Source organism: Choloepus didactylus, chromosome 4 (genome assembly GCF_015220235.1).
Source record: "Choloepus didactylus isolate mChoDid1 chromosome 4, mChoDid1.pri, whole genome shotgun sequence".
Classification (NCBI taxonomy): Eukaryota; Metazoa; Chordata; class Mammalia; order Pilosa; family Megalonychidae; genus Choloepus; species Choloepus didactylus.
The window spans coordinates 120,287,130-120,304,729 of record NC_051310.1 but is presented as its reverse complement, the minus strand read 5'-3'; the positions used below and the strand labels follow the sequence as shown (position 1 = coordinate 120,304,729).

General features: G+C 38.2%; 1 protein-coding gene across 1 annotated transcript in view; it reads right to left on the bottom strand.

The window, feature by feature from the left end:
• Positions 1 to 17,600, bottom strand: part of MYO1E (myosin IE) — a 209,927-nt gene that overhangs the window by 90,653 nt on the left and 101,674 nt on the right. Inside the window, exon 5 of the mRNA XM_037833824.1 lies at positions 1,036 to 1,123. Coding sequence (XP_037689752.1) covers positions 1,036 to 1,123 — 88 coding nt within the window. The remainder of the gene's footprint in view (positions 1 to 1,035; positions 1,124 to 17,600) is intronic.

The following is a 17,600-nucleotide window of genomic DNA, read 5'->3' as shown; positions in this document are numbered from 1 at the left end:
CTAACCTTTCCTTCTTACTTTGGCTCTTTTCCCTTTCTCTTTCTTTCTATTTTAACATATTCATTTATTTCTTGAATTGATATTTCATTCACATAGTTCCAAATATAAAAGGTTCAAAAGGGTATACAGGGAGTGCACACCCTTCCCAACCTCCTAGCTCCCCTCCCCGAAGGCAACCAGTTGTCAGTTCCTTGCGTATCTTCCAGAGTACATTGTGCATACCCAACAAGTGCAGATACATGTTCTCTTTTTCCTCAAACGGTACCATGTTATACACAAAGTTCTGCACCTTGCTTTTTTCAATTAATGACATATCTTGGAGATCATTCCATACCAGTATAAGAAGCTCATTTTTAACAGCTATATGGTTTTCCATCCTTCGATTACTTTATTACAATTACCGAAATTACTTTACCAGTTGACTAATGAACATTAGGTTATTTCCAGTCTTTTGCCAGTACAAATGACTTTAGGCATGTATCATTTTACACACATGAGTATATCTAAAGAATAAATTCACTTAAGCACAACTGCTGAGTTAAATTTTGTAGATTTTGCTGAAATTCCCTCCATAAAAGTTGCACTAGTTCATGCTCCTATCACAGTAACATATGAGAGTAACTGTGTCCCTACTTTCTTATCAACAGAGTTTTAAAAATACTACAATATTTTTGCCAATCTGGTAGGTAAAAAATAATATTTTGGTATAGTTTTAATGTGTATTTCTCTTAATACCAGCAAAGGTTAGTATCTTTATATGAGTTTCATGAGCCATTTATATTTCCTTTTCTATGAGCTGTCTTTCATGTTCTTTGTTTATTTTCCCTTTGGACTGTTGGTCTTCTTATTGATTCTTAGGAGCTCTTTATATATTAGCCATTTCCATCTCATAATACACTATTTTTTGCAGATTTCAATTTCTTGGTTATAGAGCCAGTATCTTTTCTGTGTAAGAAAATTTCTTTTTTAAACAACAAAGAGAGCCTTTTGCATTTCACATAGCTCAGGGTCTCAAAATGGGCTATCACAACTCACCTGGACTTTGGGGCCTCCTCCAGACACTCTAGAAATGTAGCTCATGATGTATTTGGCAGCAACAGTCTTTCCAGCACCACTTTCACCACTGAGGAAAGAAAGATAGTGGATCGTGACCAACTGTGAAGTGGATCATGACCAAACATAGCCTCTACCCACAAATAATAAAAACAGAAAGGAAAAGAAAAGAAGCAAAAAGGAATTCAGTAAAAATTGCACAAAATTGATTGAGAAGGCAAATCACACCAGGATTAGTGCATCTACATCATTTGTATAATCAGCATTAACAAGGTCTGGAACAGAGCCCTGGTAATTATCAACTCATACAGGATAGGCAATTAAGTATTTAAATGTCCAGTAATAGGGGAAATGATCAGGAAAATTATGGAATAACTTTATGCAAAAATTACAAATAATTTAGGAAAACTGTAAACATAAAAAATTCACATGAAGTAACATTATGTAAACTTATATATAAAACATGGTCACAAAAATGTTAAAAAAAAAGTTCAGAGGGAGCTACCACAAAATATTTGCAGGGATCAAGAAAAAGATTATGGAGACTCTCAGTTCATTATTTTCCAAACTGTTAGTAATGCAGTTATATTACTTTTGTAATTATCAATTAAAAAGTAAGCATTCTCAGTTTACACACCATGTACCTTTAATTGATGCAAACATCTTTATTTTAGGAGTTCTAAAATTAAATGATGAGGTAATATTAATCACATCCTGTATAACAAAGACTACCTTCCGGTTGGTGGCCTTACAGCACCGGGAGAGCCTTTTGTTAATAGTACAGTCTGTGCTTCAAAATCCCCTTTCTTCCTTCAAAATCCCCTTGCATTGATGGTGACCTCATTTGAAAACATGCTTAAGTCAGTCCAATTACTCATCTCTCTACTAGTAGCCTTTGAATTACCACAATAGAACCAGTTAGACTAAAGGAACCCACATTATGTAAAATGATGCTGGAATTTAGAAGGAAAAATTCAAATTGCTCCAAGTTCATAAGACAATATTTCTGTTTCCTATTGGTGATCAAGAATTTTGGGTACAGAACTACTGTTCTTCTATGAACACCAAACCTAATAAGCTGTTATCAGTTGCTGAGTTATCCAAGAAAAGAGGAAATGTGCTCAGGGTAAAACTAAGCAAGGGTATCTCCACCTTCACCCCCAAAGGAAACAAAAATAAAGTTTTGAAATAATTTGATATTTTTTACAAAAAGAGATCAAAGTACCATCATGGCAAAACTCAGAACTTTGCTGAATTTCTTTGAACTAATACATTTTGTTTAATGAGAGAGAGTTTGAGGGGGAGGACACCATAATATGCCCAAGGCTTAGGACCTCGAAAGGGCTGAATCCGTCTATGCAACTCAGCTCCTCACTGTCCTGGCTTTATGGTCACAACAGGGAAACTAGACTGAGATTTTATAAGAAAGATATTGGTGGCAAGAAGTCCAGCAAGTCTGGGAGGTATCACATCTCTTACAGGAGACATGCCTACTCACAGCCAAAAGTAGGTTTTGTGCTCCATGAGAAATTTTCTTTCAGATGGTCAATGTTATCAGATGATTTATATACTAGATCCAGGGTCAAAACACACACCCTCTCTCATTTGACGCACAGGTTTTGTCAATAATGAAACCATATTATAATGTTGTCAGCAATCTAAACATTCGAGAGTACACTGGTACAACCACCCAATGCAATATTACAAAGAAGTTTAAATTAATTATGAAGACTATGAGGCAACCTTTTAAAAAAAGCAGTTATAAGCAAAAGACAATGTATCTGTAACATTATCACAACCACGTAGAAACAATGTATGGGCAAGAACTGAAATGGAACAAGGAAAAAGAAATATTTTTAACTTGTTGGGGGCTGGTATATGAGATTCTTTTTTTCTTTTGATTTGATTTCTCTCAATGCTTATATTTTTGGAGACAGGCAATTACCCATATATTTCAGATTTTTAATAACAGCTTTTCCACAAAAAGAGTGACAACATACCACAATGATAATCAAACTGGTCATTTTCATCAGATCATTATGCAACATTTTCATATTTAGAATTCTGTAGAGCAAGTTGTAAGAGAAGGGGGGAGGGAGGGGGGAAAAGAGAGAAAGAGAGAGAGAGAACAAGGAAAAACATCAAGTCATATTGGAATTATGAAATAAAATTACAGCAATCGCCCCACTGTGACTTTGGTTAATGGTGTGTGTGGATGGGAAATATTTTGTCCCTTTTCTTGCAAATAAAAGAAAAGAATAACATTTCATATATGAAAATAAGTATGCCAGGTCTTAAAATAGTCATTGTGACCTTTATTAGACGATTTAAAGTAATTAGTTCTAGCTGAACATTGATCAGAATTTTCATTTCTTGGTTTCAATTTATAGACACTTAAAAAGAAGTTTTATTGATCAGAGGCCAGTGATTTCACTAAAAATACAGTCTACTAATGGAATGTTACATAATTATTTGAAGCTTTTAGTACATACAACCATTATACTGGCCCTTTTGAGTTGGGAAACTATTGTTTCCTTCAATGGACTAAAACCCACGTTCAAAGAATGTGAAGGTACCAAACAGATTATACAGCACACTTGAAATTAATTACTTCACATCTCACAGCAGTTAGAGCAATTTGCTTTTCTTATGCTTACATGCTGCTTTTCCTAGGAATCTGAATTTTTAACAGACTACTTGGTTCTTCAATAGTTGGCCTGGAACTAGCCATGCAATTTCAAAACAAAGTCAAGACAAATTTCATAGTAAATGTCAACATAGGAAATAATGTTTCTTGTATGTTAGCTATATAAATGGAAATATATGCTAAAATATCAAAGAAACGTAAAGAATTTTGGCAAAAAAAGCTATTTACAATGGTATTCCGATAACTAGAATCAAGAATGATGGCTGTTTTCCTTAACCTGAAGATTATTCCTTACTTAAAAATCAAGAGTTTTCAATTCATTTCAATTTATTCTAGCAAATGTAAAAACAATTTTTTTTTTTTTTCTTTTGAGCTATCCCATAGGATAAGTGAGGTTTACCATTCCTACTGTTTGGATGTTCACCTATATACTTCCATCTGCTCTCCCTGTTTCTGGTCTCAAATGATTTTTACCAATTCTGTACCACAGAAGCTGTTCCCTTATAACTGGTGGAGCTAATGTAACTGAAACATGGCTTTTTAAACTTTCTACCTGTTTGCACTTTAGAAAAAACAAAAACTCAAAGCAAAAATAATGTATCATTTATTCACCCAACATGCATTGTCTAAGCCCCTCCACGTGCCACGCACTAGGCTGGAAGGAGATGTGGCTCCCAGCCTTGAGTAACTTGCTACCTTCTGAGCAAGACAAGTGCACAAACACTATAATGACACAGTGGAGACATGGGTGAGATTTTAGGGCATCCTAGGTGGCATCTGTCTCTGACTGGAATGTGGGTTGGGAAAAGATGCCTAAAGGAAGTCACAACTAGTTGAGTCTCAACAAAACAAGTAGAGGTTAGCCAGGCGACATGTGTGTGCACAAGTGGGGCTGAAGCTTGAACCAAAGTTCAGAGGCCAAGACTCCACGGGACATCCATGAAGGGAACCACAGGCAGTTCTTCAAGGTTGGGTGTGAAGTGGGATGCTGGGAGGGGTGGGGAGTGAGGTCCAGGGCAATGGAGATAGACATGGCAGTGGCCTTGAGCGTGCAGAGTCCGGTCAGAGAGGTAATTGTTCACTGTTACATTTCATACAGATATAACTTTCTCCAAACTGCAGATATGTCCATAACAAACTCATGAATTTTGTTTCTTTACCAACATAGACTAACCGATCTACTATTTACTTAATATCTTTCTCTAAATTTACTCACTTTACTTAAATAAATTTATTTTAGAAGGAACCTCTACACAACCACTATAAATAGAAAACCAGTATCACTTGCCAAAGTTTGGAAACCTTAAAAATAAATATAATGAAAATAAAATCATTATTGTGAAAATAATTCAAATATACATTGATATAGAATAGATAATATAGAATAAACTATTATAGACTAAAAAAACAGAATTCTAGACACAATGAAAAAGAAAGAATTGAAGCTATAGCTAACAATATGGCTAAATTTTAGGGGAGTAATGTTGCAGGAAAAAATAGCAAGTTGCAATAGAATACATGGAATACATATAGTATGACTCCATTTATATCAAATTCAAACACACACACATACACAAAACCCTAAAATATGCTGGTTAGGGAAGCAAATGAAAGTAGTAAAACCATAAAGAAAAGAAAGGGAATGATGACATACATAAAATTCAAGGTAGTGGTGGTTTATATGTGAAAGGTAAGAGAAGGACAGGCCGGCTTGAGTAGAGGAGGGTCACTCATGGAACGAAAAGGTAACACCGAGGCAGTGGGTGATCTTTGTACCATTACCCTTAAAATATACATGCATTTTATAGAAATCATTTCAATCTACTCAACATTTAATACCAGCAATTTTTGAACCCATTAAATTTTAGCTGGCCTATTAGAAGTCTTGAGTCTGAAGCTTGCTCTCTTTATTATAAAAAGAGAGATTAATTAGCAAGTGTTAAACATACCAGCACAAAATAGACTTACTCTTTGATAGAAGTGGAAGTACTGAAATAAAATTCAACACGGGCTGATCTTCTCTATAGGCTTTAACGTTAGATAAACCTTCCAGTGTGTCATCTACAGTTGCCCTGTGCACCCCAGTGGCAGAGCCCACAGTTTGGGAAGCAGTGGGGTCATCAGTGTGAAGCATGGGTGGGGCGCAGAGACCAGACTGGAAGGAGAGAGCCAGGCCTCTACTAGGGCAGTGCTGGTGACAAAAAGATAAAGGGATGGATTCATGCCCTGTTTAGAAAGTAAAACTGGAAGAACTTGGCAAGAGATCAGTTATTGCAGAAGAAGGGTAGGAAGGAATCAAGGAATCAAGGAATCACCAAGATAAGTGTTTACAGAAAGCCCCTTCCCCTTCCTAGCATAGAGCAGTTGATGGGGTGGGGTTGGGGGGATACGGGAGTGAGGAGGAGCAAGGAGCTAGGGACAGCTGGTACGAGACTGGGAGATTGATGCACTGAGACCATAAGTAAATAAATTGAAAATAATATGAAACAAGTTCCTTAATGCCAGAGAAAGCATTAAATTGAAAAAGAAAGGAAGGCAAGAAAGAACCCTGAGATGTTGGACTGGAATTGAAGGTATCAGTATAAACTGATGGTATACACACACTCACACAAGTACATATAGGAATGTTGTGTGCATGTGTGTGTACAGGTGTATATGTATATGTTATGTGTGTGTGTAATGCATATATATATATATGTGTGTGTGTGTGTGTGTGTGTGTGTGTGTGTGTGTATACACATACATATATATATATTTCTTAGCATTATCCACTATGAGGACCTAAAAGCAATGATACACTGGTATCAATAAGCACATACAAAGTGCCCAACCCTTCATCTCTAAGAATCATTCTCCATTTTCTTGGAGCAATGGCCAATTCCAGCGCCAGAGTGTGGAAGTGTAAGCTAAGCCTGGAACATGTAACTGTGCCAAATAGTGAGGAAATGCACAGTAAAGGAATATTGTGGACCTGTCAAGCCCACAGGACGCAGCTTGATGAGGTTCCACTGGCCAAATACAAATAAATAATTATAGCAATGGATTATGATCCATTGACCAAAATAGGAAGACCTAAGTAAATACTGCTATAAAAAAGTAAATGAATCAATATATAAATAGAAGAGAAGGGAAAGCTCTTCCTTACAGTAGAATGACAACTAATAAATGTGGAGCAAATGATGACAGTATATCATCACCATTTGGCAACCATAATACAGGTGATTTGATTCAGAAGGGAGTCATCAACGGATACTAAGGTGTGGGTGGAAGTTATATAAGAAACAGGATATTGGCATAATCCTAAAATATGTTCCCACAAGATACTAATATATCATTAGAGAAAAAAAATGGTGAATTAAATGAGAAGAACCTAGATGACACCTACATAACCAGGTGACCAAGAGCACAGCATCACTCCTATGGCGTTCCTGCCAAGAACGCATGACCAGAGTCTGGTCATGAGGAAGCATCTGAGGAAACATTCTGAGGTCCACCTACAGAATTTAGGACCTGTACTCTAAAACGCAAGGACACGAATCACAATGAAAGACCAAGGAACCATCCAGAATGAAGAAGTCTGAAGAGTCATGACAATTGCAATGTATTCCCAGATAGGATCCTGGCACAAAAAGGAAAGAGACATTTTGGAGAAAATTGGCAAAATGTAGACAGAGTCTGTGGGTTGGATGGCAAAGCCATACAAACATTGATTTCCTGATTGGAAGGACTGTAAGCTGGTTATACAGGAGAATGTCCTATTTTGGGGAAATTCACACTGGAGGGTTTAGAGGTGATGTGTTGTTACATCTGCAGCTTGCCTTTAAAAAGTTCAGAAAAATGTAAAGTCATTGGTAGTATCAATTGCTGTCTTTGTGTGTGGGGGTGTGAAGAGACTGAAAGAAAATGTGGTAAAATGTTACCAGTTGGGGAGTATGGATAAAAGGGAGGCAGAGGTTCCTTGAACTCTTTTGGCAACTGTTTCTTTAATTCAAATAGATGTTCTTCTTAAAAAAAAAAATAGTTTACCGGAAAGGGTACAACCCGAGGATGGGGGAGGAAGTGGTAGATGGAAGATTTGTTCGGTTTTGTACATATGAAAATCGATTTTCATTTTCATCAGGGGAAGGGCCAAGATTAAGATATAGTTCTGTGAGTGGTCAACTTACAAGAGTTGAAATGAGGAGAGATTAACCAAGGAAAATGTGATGGAACGACATGCCAGACCCGGGGCCTTCGGGACCATAGTGGCCACTGTTTGTTCCCACTCTACTTCTTTTCCCCACCTCCTCTTTCCTGACAAAATTGTGATTTGGTTCAAGTACCCACCCTCACATATTTGGCACAGGGAAGCTGAGCCCATCCCCAGCTCCGCGCACAGACCCTGATTAAGATAAATCCATCATTACCTGATCTCCCAGCAACTGACAGGAGTCCATATTTTGAAGGGAAGGACTAGTAGGAGAGGTTTCTCTCCCCTCTGGGATGTAAGCAAGGAAATATGCTGTTCTGTGATTGCCACTGGTACGCACCTGGGACCATCAAGAAGGACCAATCTCAGGATGTGTGGATGTGAAGCAGAGGGACAGAAAGAACTGGTCCTAGATGACATCACTGGACCACCAGGTCAGCCAGCCTGGGGTCTGCACAACCTCTAGACACTCAGATATGAGAGATAAGTTCCCTTAGTTTTTGTTTGTTTGTTTGTTTGTTTTAATCTTCATTTAATTGAGATATATTCACATACCACGCAGTCATGCAAAACAAATCGTACATTCGATTGTTCACAGTACCATTACATAGTTGTACATTCATCACCTAAATCAATCCCTGACACCTTCATTAGCACACACACAAAAATAACAAGAATAATAATTAAAGTGAAAAAGAGCAATTGAAGTAAAAAAGAACACTGGGTACCTTTGTCTGTTTGTTTGTTTGTTTCCTTCCCCTATTTTTCTACTCATCCATCCATAAACTAGACAAAGTGGAGTGTGGTCCTTATGGCTTTCCCAATCCCATTGTCACCCCTCATAAGCTACATTTTTATACAACTGTCTTCGAGATTCATGGGTTCTGGGTTGTAGTTTGATAGTTTCAGGTATCCACCACCAGCTACCCCAATTCTTTGGAACCTAAAAAGGGTTGTCTAAAGTGTGCGTAAGAGTGCCCAGCAGAGTGACCTCTCGGCTCCTTTTGGAATCTCTCTGCCACTGAAGCTTATTTCATTTCCTTTCACATCCCCCTTTTGGTCAAGAAGATGTTCTCCGTCCCACGATGCCAGGTCTACATTCCTCCCTGGGAGTCATATTCCACGTTGCCAGGGAGATTCACTCCCCTGGGTGTCTGATCCCACGTAGAGGGGAGGGCAGTGATTTCACCTTTCAAGTTGGCTTAGCTAGAGAGAGAGGGCCACATCTGAGCAACAAAGAGGCATTCAGGAGGAGACTCTTAGGCACAATTATAGGGAGGCCTAGCCTCTCCTTTGCAGCAACCGTCTTCCCAAGGGTAAAACCTATGGTAGAGGGCTCAACCCATCAAACCACCAGTCCCCTATGTCTGTGGTCATGTTATCAACCATTGAGGTGGGGTAGGCCAATACCCCTACATTCTCCACAGGCTCCTCAAGGGGGCTCTACATATTTTTTTCCTTGTTTTTTTTTTTTTTCTTTTTCTTTTTTTTTTTTTTTAACTTTCCTTTCTTTTTTAAATCAACTGCATGAAAAAAAAATTAAAAAAAAATACAATAAAAGAACATTTCAAAGAGACCATAACAAGGGAGTAAGAAGAAGACAAATAACCTAAGATAACTGCTTTACTTCCAACCTGTTCCTACTTTACCCCAAGAAAGTTGCCTAATATAGCAACATTTCTGTGAACTTGTTCCTACTATATCCATCAGAAATTAACAGACCATAGTCATTCCTGGGCATCCCAAGAACGTTAAATGGCTTATCTGTTCTTCTTGGATTATTGTTCCCCCTTCCTTAATTGCTCTCTATTGCTAGTTCCCCTACATTCTACATTATAAACCATTTGTTTTACATTTTTCAAAGTTCACATTAGTGGTAGCATATAATATTTCTCGTTTTGTGCCTGGCTTATTTCGCTCAGCATTATGTCTTCAAGGTTCATCCATGTTGTCATATGTTTCACGAGATAGTTCCTTCTTACTGCCGTGTAGTATTCCATCGCGTGTATATGCCACATTTTATTTATCCACTCATCTATTGAAGGACATTTGGGTTGTTTCCATCTCTTGGCAATTGTGAATAATGCTGCTATCAACATTGACGTGCAGATATCTGTTCGTGTCACTGCTTTCCGATCTTCCGGGTATATACCGAGAAGTGCAATCGCTGGATCGAATGGTAACTCTATATCTAGTTTTCTCAGGAACTGCCAGACTGACTTCCAGAGTGGCTGAACCATTGTACAGTCCCACCAACAATGAATAAGACTTCCAATTTCTCGACATCCCCTCCAGCATTTGTAGTTTCCCGTTTGTTTAATGGCAGCCATTCTAATCAGTGTTAGATGGTATCTCATTGTGGTCTTAATTTGCATCTCTCTAATAGCTAGTGAAGCTGAACATTTTTTCATGTGTTTCTTGGCCATCGGTATTTCCTCTTCAGAGAACTGTCTTTTCATATCTTTTGCCCGTTTTATAATTGGGCTGTCTGTACTATTGTCATTGAGTTGTAGGATTTCTTTATATATGCAAGATATCAGTCTTTTGTCAGATACATGGTTTCCAAAATTTTTTTCCCATTGAGTTGGCTGCCTCTTTACCTTTTTGAGAAATTCCTTTGAGGTGCAGAAACTTCTAAGCTTGAGGAGTTCCCATTTATCTATTTTTTCTTTTGTTGCTTGTGCTTTGGGTGTAAAGTCTAGGAAGTGGCCGCCTAATACAAGGTCTTGAAGATGTTTTCCTACATTATCTTCTAGGAGTTTTATGGTACTTTCTTTGATATTGAGATCTTTCGTCCATTTTGAGTTAATTTTTGTGTAGGGGGTGAGGTAGGGGTCCTCTTTCATTCTTTTGGATATGGATATCCAACTCTCCCAGCCCCATTTGTTGAAAAGACCATTATGACTCAGTTCAGTGACTTTGGGGGCCTTATCAAAGATCAGTCGGCCATAGATCTGAGGGTCTATCTCTGAATTCTCAATTCGATTCCACTGATCTATATGTCTATCTTTGTGCCAGTACCATGCTGTTTTGACAACTGTGGCTTTATAATAAGCTTCAAAGTCAGGGAGTGTAAGTCCTCCCACTTCGTTTTTCTTTTTTAGAGTGTCTTTAGCAACTTGAGGCATCTTCCCTTTCCAAATAAATTTGATAACTAGCTTTTCCAAGTCTGCAAAGTAGGTTGCTGGAATTTTGATTGGGATTGCATTGAATCTGCAGATGAGTTTGGGTAGAATTGACATCTTAATGACATTTAGCCTTCCTATCCATGAACATGGAATATTTTTCCATCTTTCAAGGTCCCCTTCTATTTCTTTTAGTAGAGTTATGTAGTTTTCTTTGTATAGGTCTTTTACATGTTTGGTTAAGCTTATTCCTAGGTACCTGATTTTTTCAGTTGCTATTGAAAATGGCATCTTTTTCTTGAGTGTGTCTTCAGATTGTTCATTTCTAGCATATAGAAACATTACTGACTTATGTGCATTAATCTTGTATCCTGCTACTTTGCTAAATTTGTTTATTAGTTCTAGTAGCTGTATCATTGATTTCTCAGGGTTTTCCAGATATAAGATCATATCATCTGCAAACAATGACACTTTTACTTCTTCTTTTCCAATTTGGATGCCTTTTATTTCTTTGTCTTGCCGGATTGCCCTGGCTAGCACTTCCAGCACAATGTTGAATAACAGTGGTGACAGTGGACATCCTTGTCTTGTTCCTGATCTTAGAGGGAAGGCTTTCAGTCTCTCACCATTGAGTACTATGCTGGCTGTGGGTTTTTCATATATGCTCTTTATCATATTGAGGAAGTTTCCTTCAATTCCTACCTTTTGAAGTGTTTTTATCAAAAACAGATGTTGGATTTTGTCAAATGCTTTTTCAGCATCTATTCAGATGATCATTTGATGTTTCCCTTTTGACTAGTTAATGTGTTGTAATACATTGATTGATTTTCTTATGTTGAACCATCCTTGCATGCCTGGAATGAACCCCACTTGGTCACAGTGTATGATTTTTTTAATGTGTCTTTGGATTCGATTTGCAAGTATTTTGTTGAGGATTTTTGCATCTATATTCATTAGGGAGATTGGCCGGTAGTTCTCCTTTTTTGTAGCATCTTTGCCTGGTTTTGGTATTAGATTGATGTTAGCTTCATAAAATGAGTTAGGTAGTGTTTCATTTTCTTCAATGTTTTGAAAGAGTTTGAGTAAGATTGGTGTCAGTTCTTTCTGGAAAGTTTCGTAGAATTCCGCTGTGAAGCCATCTGGCCCTGGGCATTTATTTGTGGGAAGATTTTTGATGACTGACTGGATCTCTTTGCTTGTGATGGGCTGATTGAGGTCTTCTATTTCTTCCCTGGTCAGTCTAGGTTGTTCATATGTTTCCAGGAAATTGTCCATTTCCTCTACATTATCCAGTTTGTTGCCATACAGTTGTTCATAGTATCCTCTTATAATTTTTTTAATTTCTTCAGGATCTGCAGTTATGTCACCTTTTTCATTCATTATTTTGTTTATATGGGTCTTCTCTCTTTTTGATTTTGTCAGTCTAGCTAGGGGCTTGTCAATCTTGTTGATCTTTTCAAAGAACCAACTTTTGGTGATATTTATCCTCTCTATTGTTTTTTTGTTCTCTATGTCATTTATTTCTGCTTTAATCCTTGTTATTTCTTTTCTTGTACATGGTTTAGGATTGGTTTGCTGTTCATTTTCTAGCTTCTTCAGTTGATCCGTTAGTTCTTTGATTTTGGCTCTTTCTTCCTTTTTAATAATGCGTTTAGTGCTATAAATTTCCCCCCTTAGCACTGCTTTTGCTGCATCCCATAGGTTTTGGTATGTTGTGTTCTCATTTTCATTCGTCTCTATATATTTAGCAATTTCTCTTGCTATTTCTTCTTTAACCCACTGATTGTTTAGGAGTGTGTTGTTTAACCTCCAGGTATTTGTGATTTTTCTAAGTCTCTGACGGTTATTGACTTCTAATTGTATTCCACTGTGGTCAGAGAATGTGCTTTGAATAATTTCAATCTTTTTAAATTTATTGAGGCTTGTTTTATGTCCCAGCATATGATCTATTCTGGAGAAAGTTCCGTGAGCACTAGAAAGGTATGTGTATCCTGGTGATTTGGGATGTAATGTCCTGTATATGTCTGTTCAATCTAATTCATTTATCAGATTGTTTAGGTTTTCAATTTCCTTATTGGTCTTCTGTCTGGTTGATCTATCTATAGGAGAAAGTGATGTGTTGAAGTCTCCCACAATTATTGTGGAAACATCAATTGCTTCCTTTAGTTTTGCCAGTGTTTCTCTCATGTATTTTGTGGCACCTTGATTGGGTGCATAGACATTTACGATTGTTATCTCTTCTTGTTGAATTGCCCCTTTTATTAGTATGTAGTGGTCTTCTTTGTCTCTCAAAACATCCCTGCATTTGAAGTCTATTTTATCTGAGATTAATATTGCTACACCTGCTTTCTTTTGGCTGTAGCTTGCATGAAATATTTTTTTCCATCCTTTCACTTTCAGTTTCTTTGTGTCCCTGTGTCTAAGATGAGTCTCTTGTATGCAACATCCATGGTTGCTAACATGACCACAGACATAGGGGACTGGTGGTTTGATGGGTTGAGCCCTCTACCACAGGTTTTACCCTTGGGAAGACGGTTGCTGCAAAGGAGAGGCTAGGCCTCCCTATGGTTGTGCCTAAGAGCCTCCTCCCGAATGCCTCTTTGTTGCTCAGATGTGGCCCTGTCTCTCTAGCTAAGCCAACTTGAAAGGTGAAATCACTGCCCTCCCCCTACGTGGGATCAGACACCCAGGGGAGTGAATCTCCCTGGCAACGTGGAATATGACTCCCGGGGAGGAATGTAGACCTGGCATCGTGGGACGGAGAACATCTTCTTGACCAAAAGGGGGATGTGAAAGGAAATGAAATAAGCTTCAGTGGCAGAGAGAATCCAAAAGGAGCCGAGAGGTCACTCTGGTGGGCACTCTTACGCACACTTTAGACAACCCTTTTTAGGTTCTAAAGAATTGGGGTAGCTGGTGGTGGATACCTGAAACTATCAAACTACAACCCAGAACCCATGAATCTCGAAGACAGTTGTATAAAAATGTAGCTTATGAGGGGTGACAAGGGGATTGGGAAAGCCATAAGGACCACACTCCACTTTGTCTAGTTTATGGATGGATGAGTAGAAAAATAGGGGAAGGAAACAAACAGACAAAGGTACCCAGTGTTCTTTTTTACTTCAATTGCTCTTTTTCACTCTAATTATTATTCTTGTTATTCTTGTGTGTGTGCTAATGAAGGTGTCAGGGATTGATTTGGGTGATGAATGTACAACTATGTAATGGTACTGTGAACAATCGAAAGTACGATTTGTTTTGTATGACTGCGTGGTATATGAATATATCTCAATAAAATGAAGATTAAAAAAAAAAAAAAGACATAATGCTGAGCAAAATAAGCCAGGCACAAAAAGAGAGATATTGTATGTTACCACTAATGTGAATTCTGTGAAAAATGTACAATGTTTTATACTGTAGAATGTAGGGGACCTAGAGATACCAATTAGTGGAGGGGGAATGATAATCTAATAAGAACAGATAAACTATGGAGGGTAATCTCAATGTTATGGGAATGCTCAGGAATGATTATGGTTTGTAAACTTTCTTGGATATAGTAAGATCATGTTGGAAGCAATAGAGTTATTTTAGGTTTTTTTTTTTTTTCTCTTATTCCTTTGTTTTCTTAGGGGTAGTTAATTTTCTTGGGGTATGGTAGGAACATGTTGGAAGCAAGGTAGTTATTTTAGATTATTTGTTTTTCTTACTCCTCTGTTTGGACATGGTTTATTAATTTTCTTGGGGTATGGTAGGAACATATTGGAAGCAAAGTAGTTATTTTAGGTTATTTGTTTTCCTTAATCCATTGCTTTGTTTGAAATGTTGTGGGGTTTTTTTGGTTGTTGTTTGCCTGTTTGTTTTTAATTTTTTGATAAACAAAGTTAAAAAATTGAAAAAAAATCAGTAGAAAAATGGGAGTAAAAACTAAATGACAAATAGGGTGGGATGGGGGGATGGTTTGGGTATTCTCTTTTCACTTTTATTTTTTATTCTTATTCTGATTCTTTCTGATGTAAGGAAAATGTTCAGAAATAGATTGTGGTGATGAACACATAACTATATGATCATACTGTGAACAGTTGATTGTATACCATGGATGACTGTATGGTTTGTGAATATATTTCAATAAAACTGAATTAAAAAAAAAAAAAAAAAAAAAAAAACATCCCAGCATTTGAAGTCTATTTTATCTGAGATTAATATTGCTACACCTGCTTTCTTTTGGCTGTAGTTTGCATGAAATATTTTTTTCCATCCTTTCACTTTCAGTTTCTTTGTGTCCCTGTGTCTAAGATGAGTCTCTTGTATGCAACATATTGATGGTTCATTTTTTTTTGATCCATTCTGTGAATCTATATCTTTTAATTGGGGAGTTTAATCCATTTACATTCAATATTATAACCGTGACGGCATTTCTTGAATCAGCCATCTTATCCTTTGGTTTATGTTTGTCATATTTTTCCCCTCTCTCTATTAATATCCTTTATTGTACCCATACCGAATCTCTTTAGTACTGAACCTTTCTCCAAGTCTCTCTGTCCTTTCTTTGTTTCTCTGTCTGTAGGGCTCCCTTGAGTATCTCCAGTAGGGCAGGTCGCTTGTTAGCAAATTCTCTCAGCATTTGTTTGTCTGTGAAAAATTTAAGCTCTCCCTCAAATTTGAAGGAGAGCTTTGCTGGATAAAGTATTCTTGGTTGGAAATTTTTCTCACTCAGAATTTTAAATATATCATGCCACTGCTTCTCGCCTCCATGGTGGCTGCTGAGTAGTCACTACTTAGTCTTATGCTGTTTCCTTTGTATGTGGTGAATTGCTTTTCTCTTGCTGCTTTCAGAACTTGCTCCTTCTCTTCTGTGTTTGACAGTCTGATCAGAATATGTCTCGGAGTGGGTTTATTTGGATTTATTCTATTTGGAGTTCGCTGAGCATTTATGATTTGTGCATTTATGTTGTTTAGAAGATTTGGGAAGTTTTCCCCAACAATTTCTTTGAATACTCTTCCTAGACCTTTACCCTTTTCTTCCCCTTCTGGAACACCAATGAGTCTTATATTCGGACATTTGATATTATCTATCATATCCCTGAGGTCCGTTTCGATTTTTTCAATTTTTTTTTCCCATTCTTTCTTTTATGCTTTCATTTTCCATTCTGTCATCTTCCAGGTCACTGATTCGTTGTTCAACTTCCTCTAGTCTTGTACTATGAGTATCCAGAATCTTTTTAATTTGGTCAACAGTTTCTTTAATTTCCATAAGATCATCTAGTTTTTTATTTAGTTTTGCAATGTCTTCTTTATGCTCTTCTAGGGTCTCCTTGATATCCTTTGTATCCCGTACTATGGTCTCATTGTTCATCTTTAGTTCTTTGAGTAGCTGCTCTAGGTGCTGTGTCTCTTCTGATCTTTTGATTTGGGTGCTTGGGCTTAGGTTATACATATCGTCTGGTTTTTTCATATGCTTTATAATTTTCTGTTGTTTTTGGCCTCTTGGCATTTGCTGAACTTGATAGGGTTCTTTTAGGATTTGTAGACCAATTGAAGTCGTTCTCTCTAATTTATCACATCTACAGCTTCGTGGAGTACACTTTCTCTAACTAACCAGCAGGTGGCGTCCACGAGCCACCTGTTCTCCACAAGCCAGTTCTCCCCTGCTTAGCCTTTTTGGTGAGTGGGGGAGTGAGTCTTGTGGGGTCCAATTTGTGTACCAAGCTTGCGTGTGTAGTTGGTGTTGCCCGCCCTGTATATGGGGCGTGTTTCTGGGCAGTCAGGGAGGGGCGGTGGCTCTAACAATCAAATCTCCCTGGTGATCCTGGAATTTTAAAGCTGCTGCAATAGTCTAATCCTTCAGTTCAGTCCTGCCACAGTTTGTCTCTGCCACTGACCCACAAGTCCTCGGTATTGGCGTATGGCTCCTGAGACTTGCAAGTGGGCCCCTCTTCCAGGCCGTGCACCCCCTGGTCCTCTGTTGAGGGATGACTGTGCTATGTCACAGGTGAGTGCCGTCCTCCTAGGGCAGTTCTGGGCTGCTGGGCTGTGTGGGGAGGCTCCCAGTCTGCTGAAATGATGGCTGAATGGGGCTTTGTTAATTCACACTGCTCCACCTTCCCAACTCTGGGACAATCAGCTGAGGTTGCAGGGAAGGCTAATGTTCATGCCCAGTTTTGTGGTGTGTGCCTGTTATTTGAAGCACTTCAGTCACACTGGGTTGTCTGGGGCAGCTCTGGGCTATGGGGCTGGCGACGGGCAGGAGTGTTTCCTGTCCACCAGGATGATGGCTGTGAGCGGACACCCCCCTTTTCTTGGGAAGTTGTGGTGTTTAGTGAATTTTCTCAGCCACTGGATTATTGCCTTTTGTCTCAGAGCTCTCTTAGTTCTGCTCTTGTCTTGACCTGCCCAAATTGCAAGTCTTTGAAGCTTTCTGTATTGGGCTTCTTAGAGCAATTGTTTTAGAAAAAGAAAAAAGGATTAAAAAAAAGGGGGGGGGGCTCCTCAGAGATCTAATGGGTTATTGAAATGCTAAGAGACAAAGCAATTAGGGCCATTAAGGAAAGGTCCACAGGGCAGAGAGATCAGCTTTTCTTCTGGATTT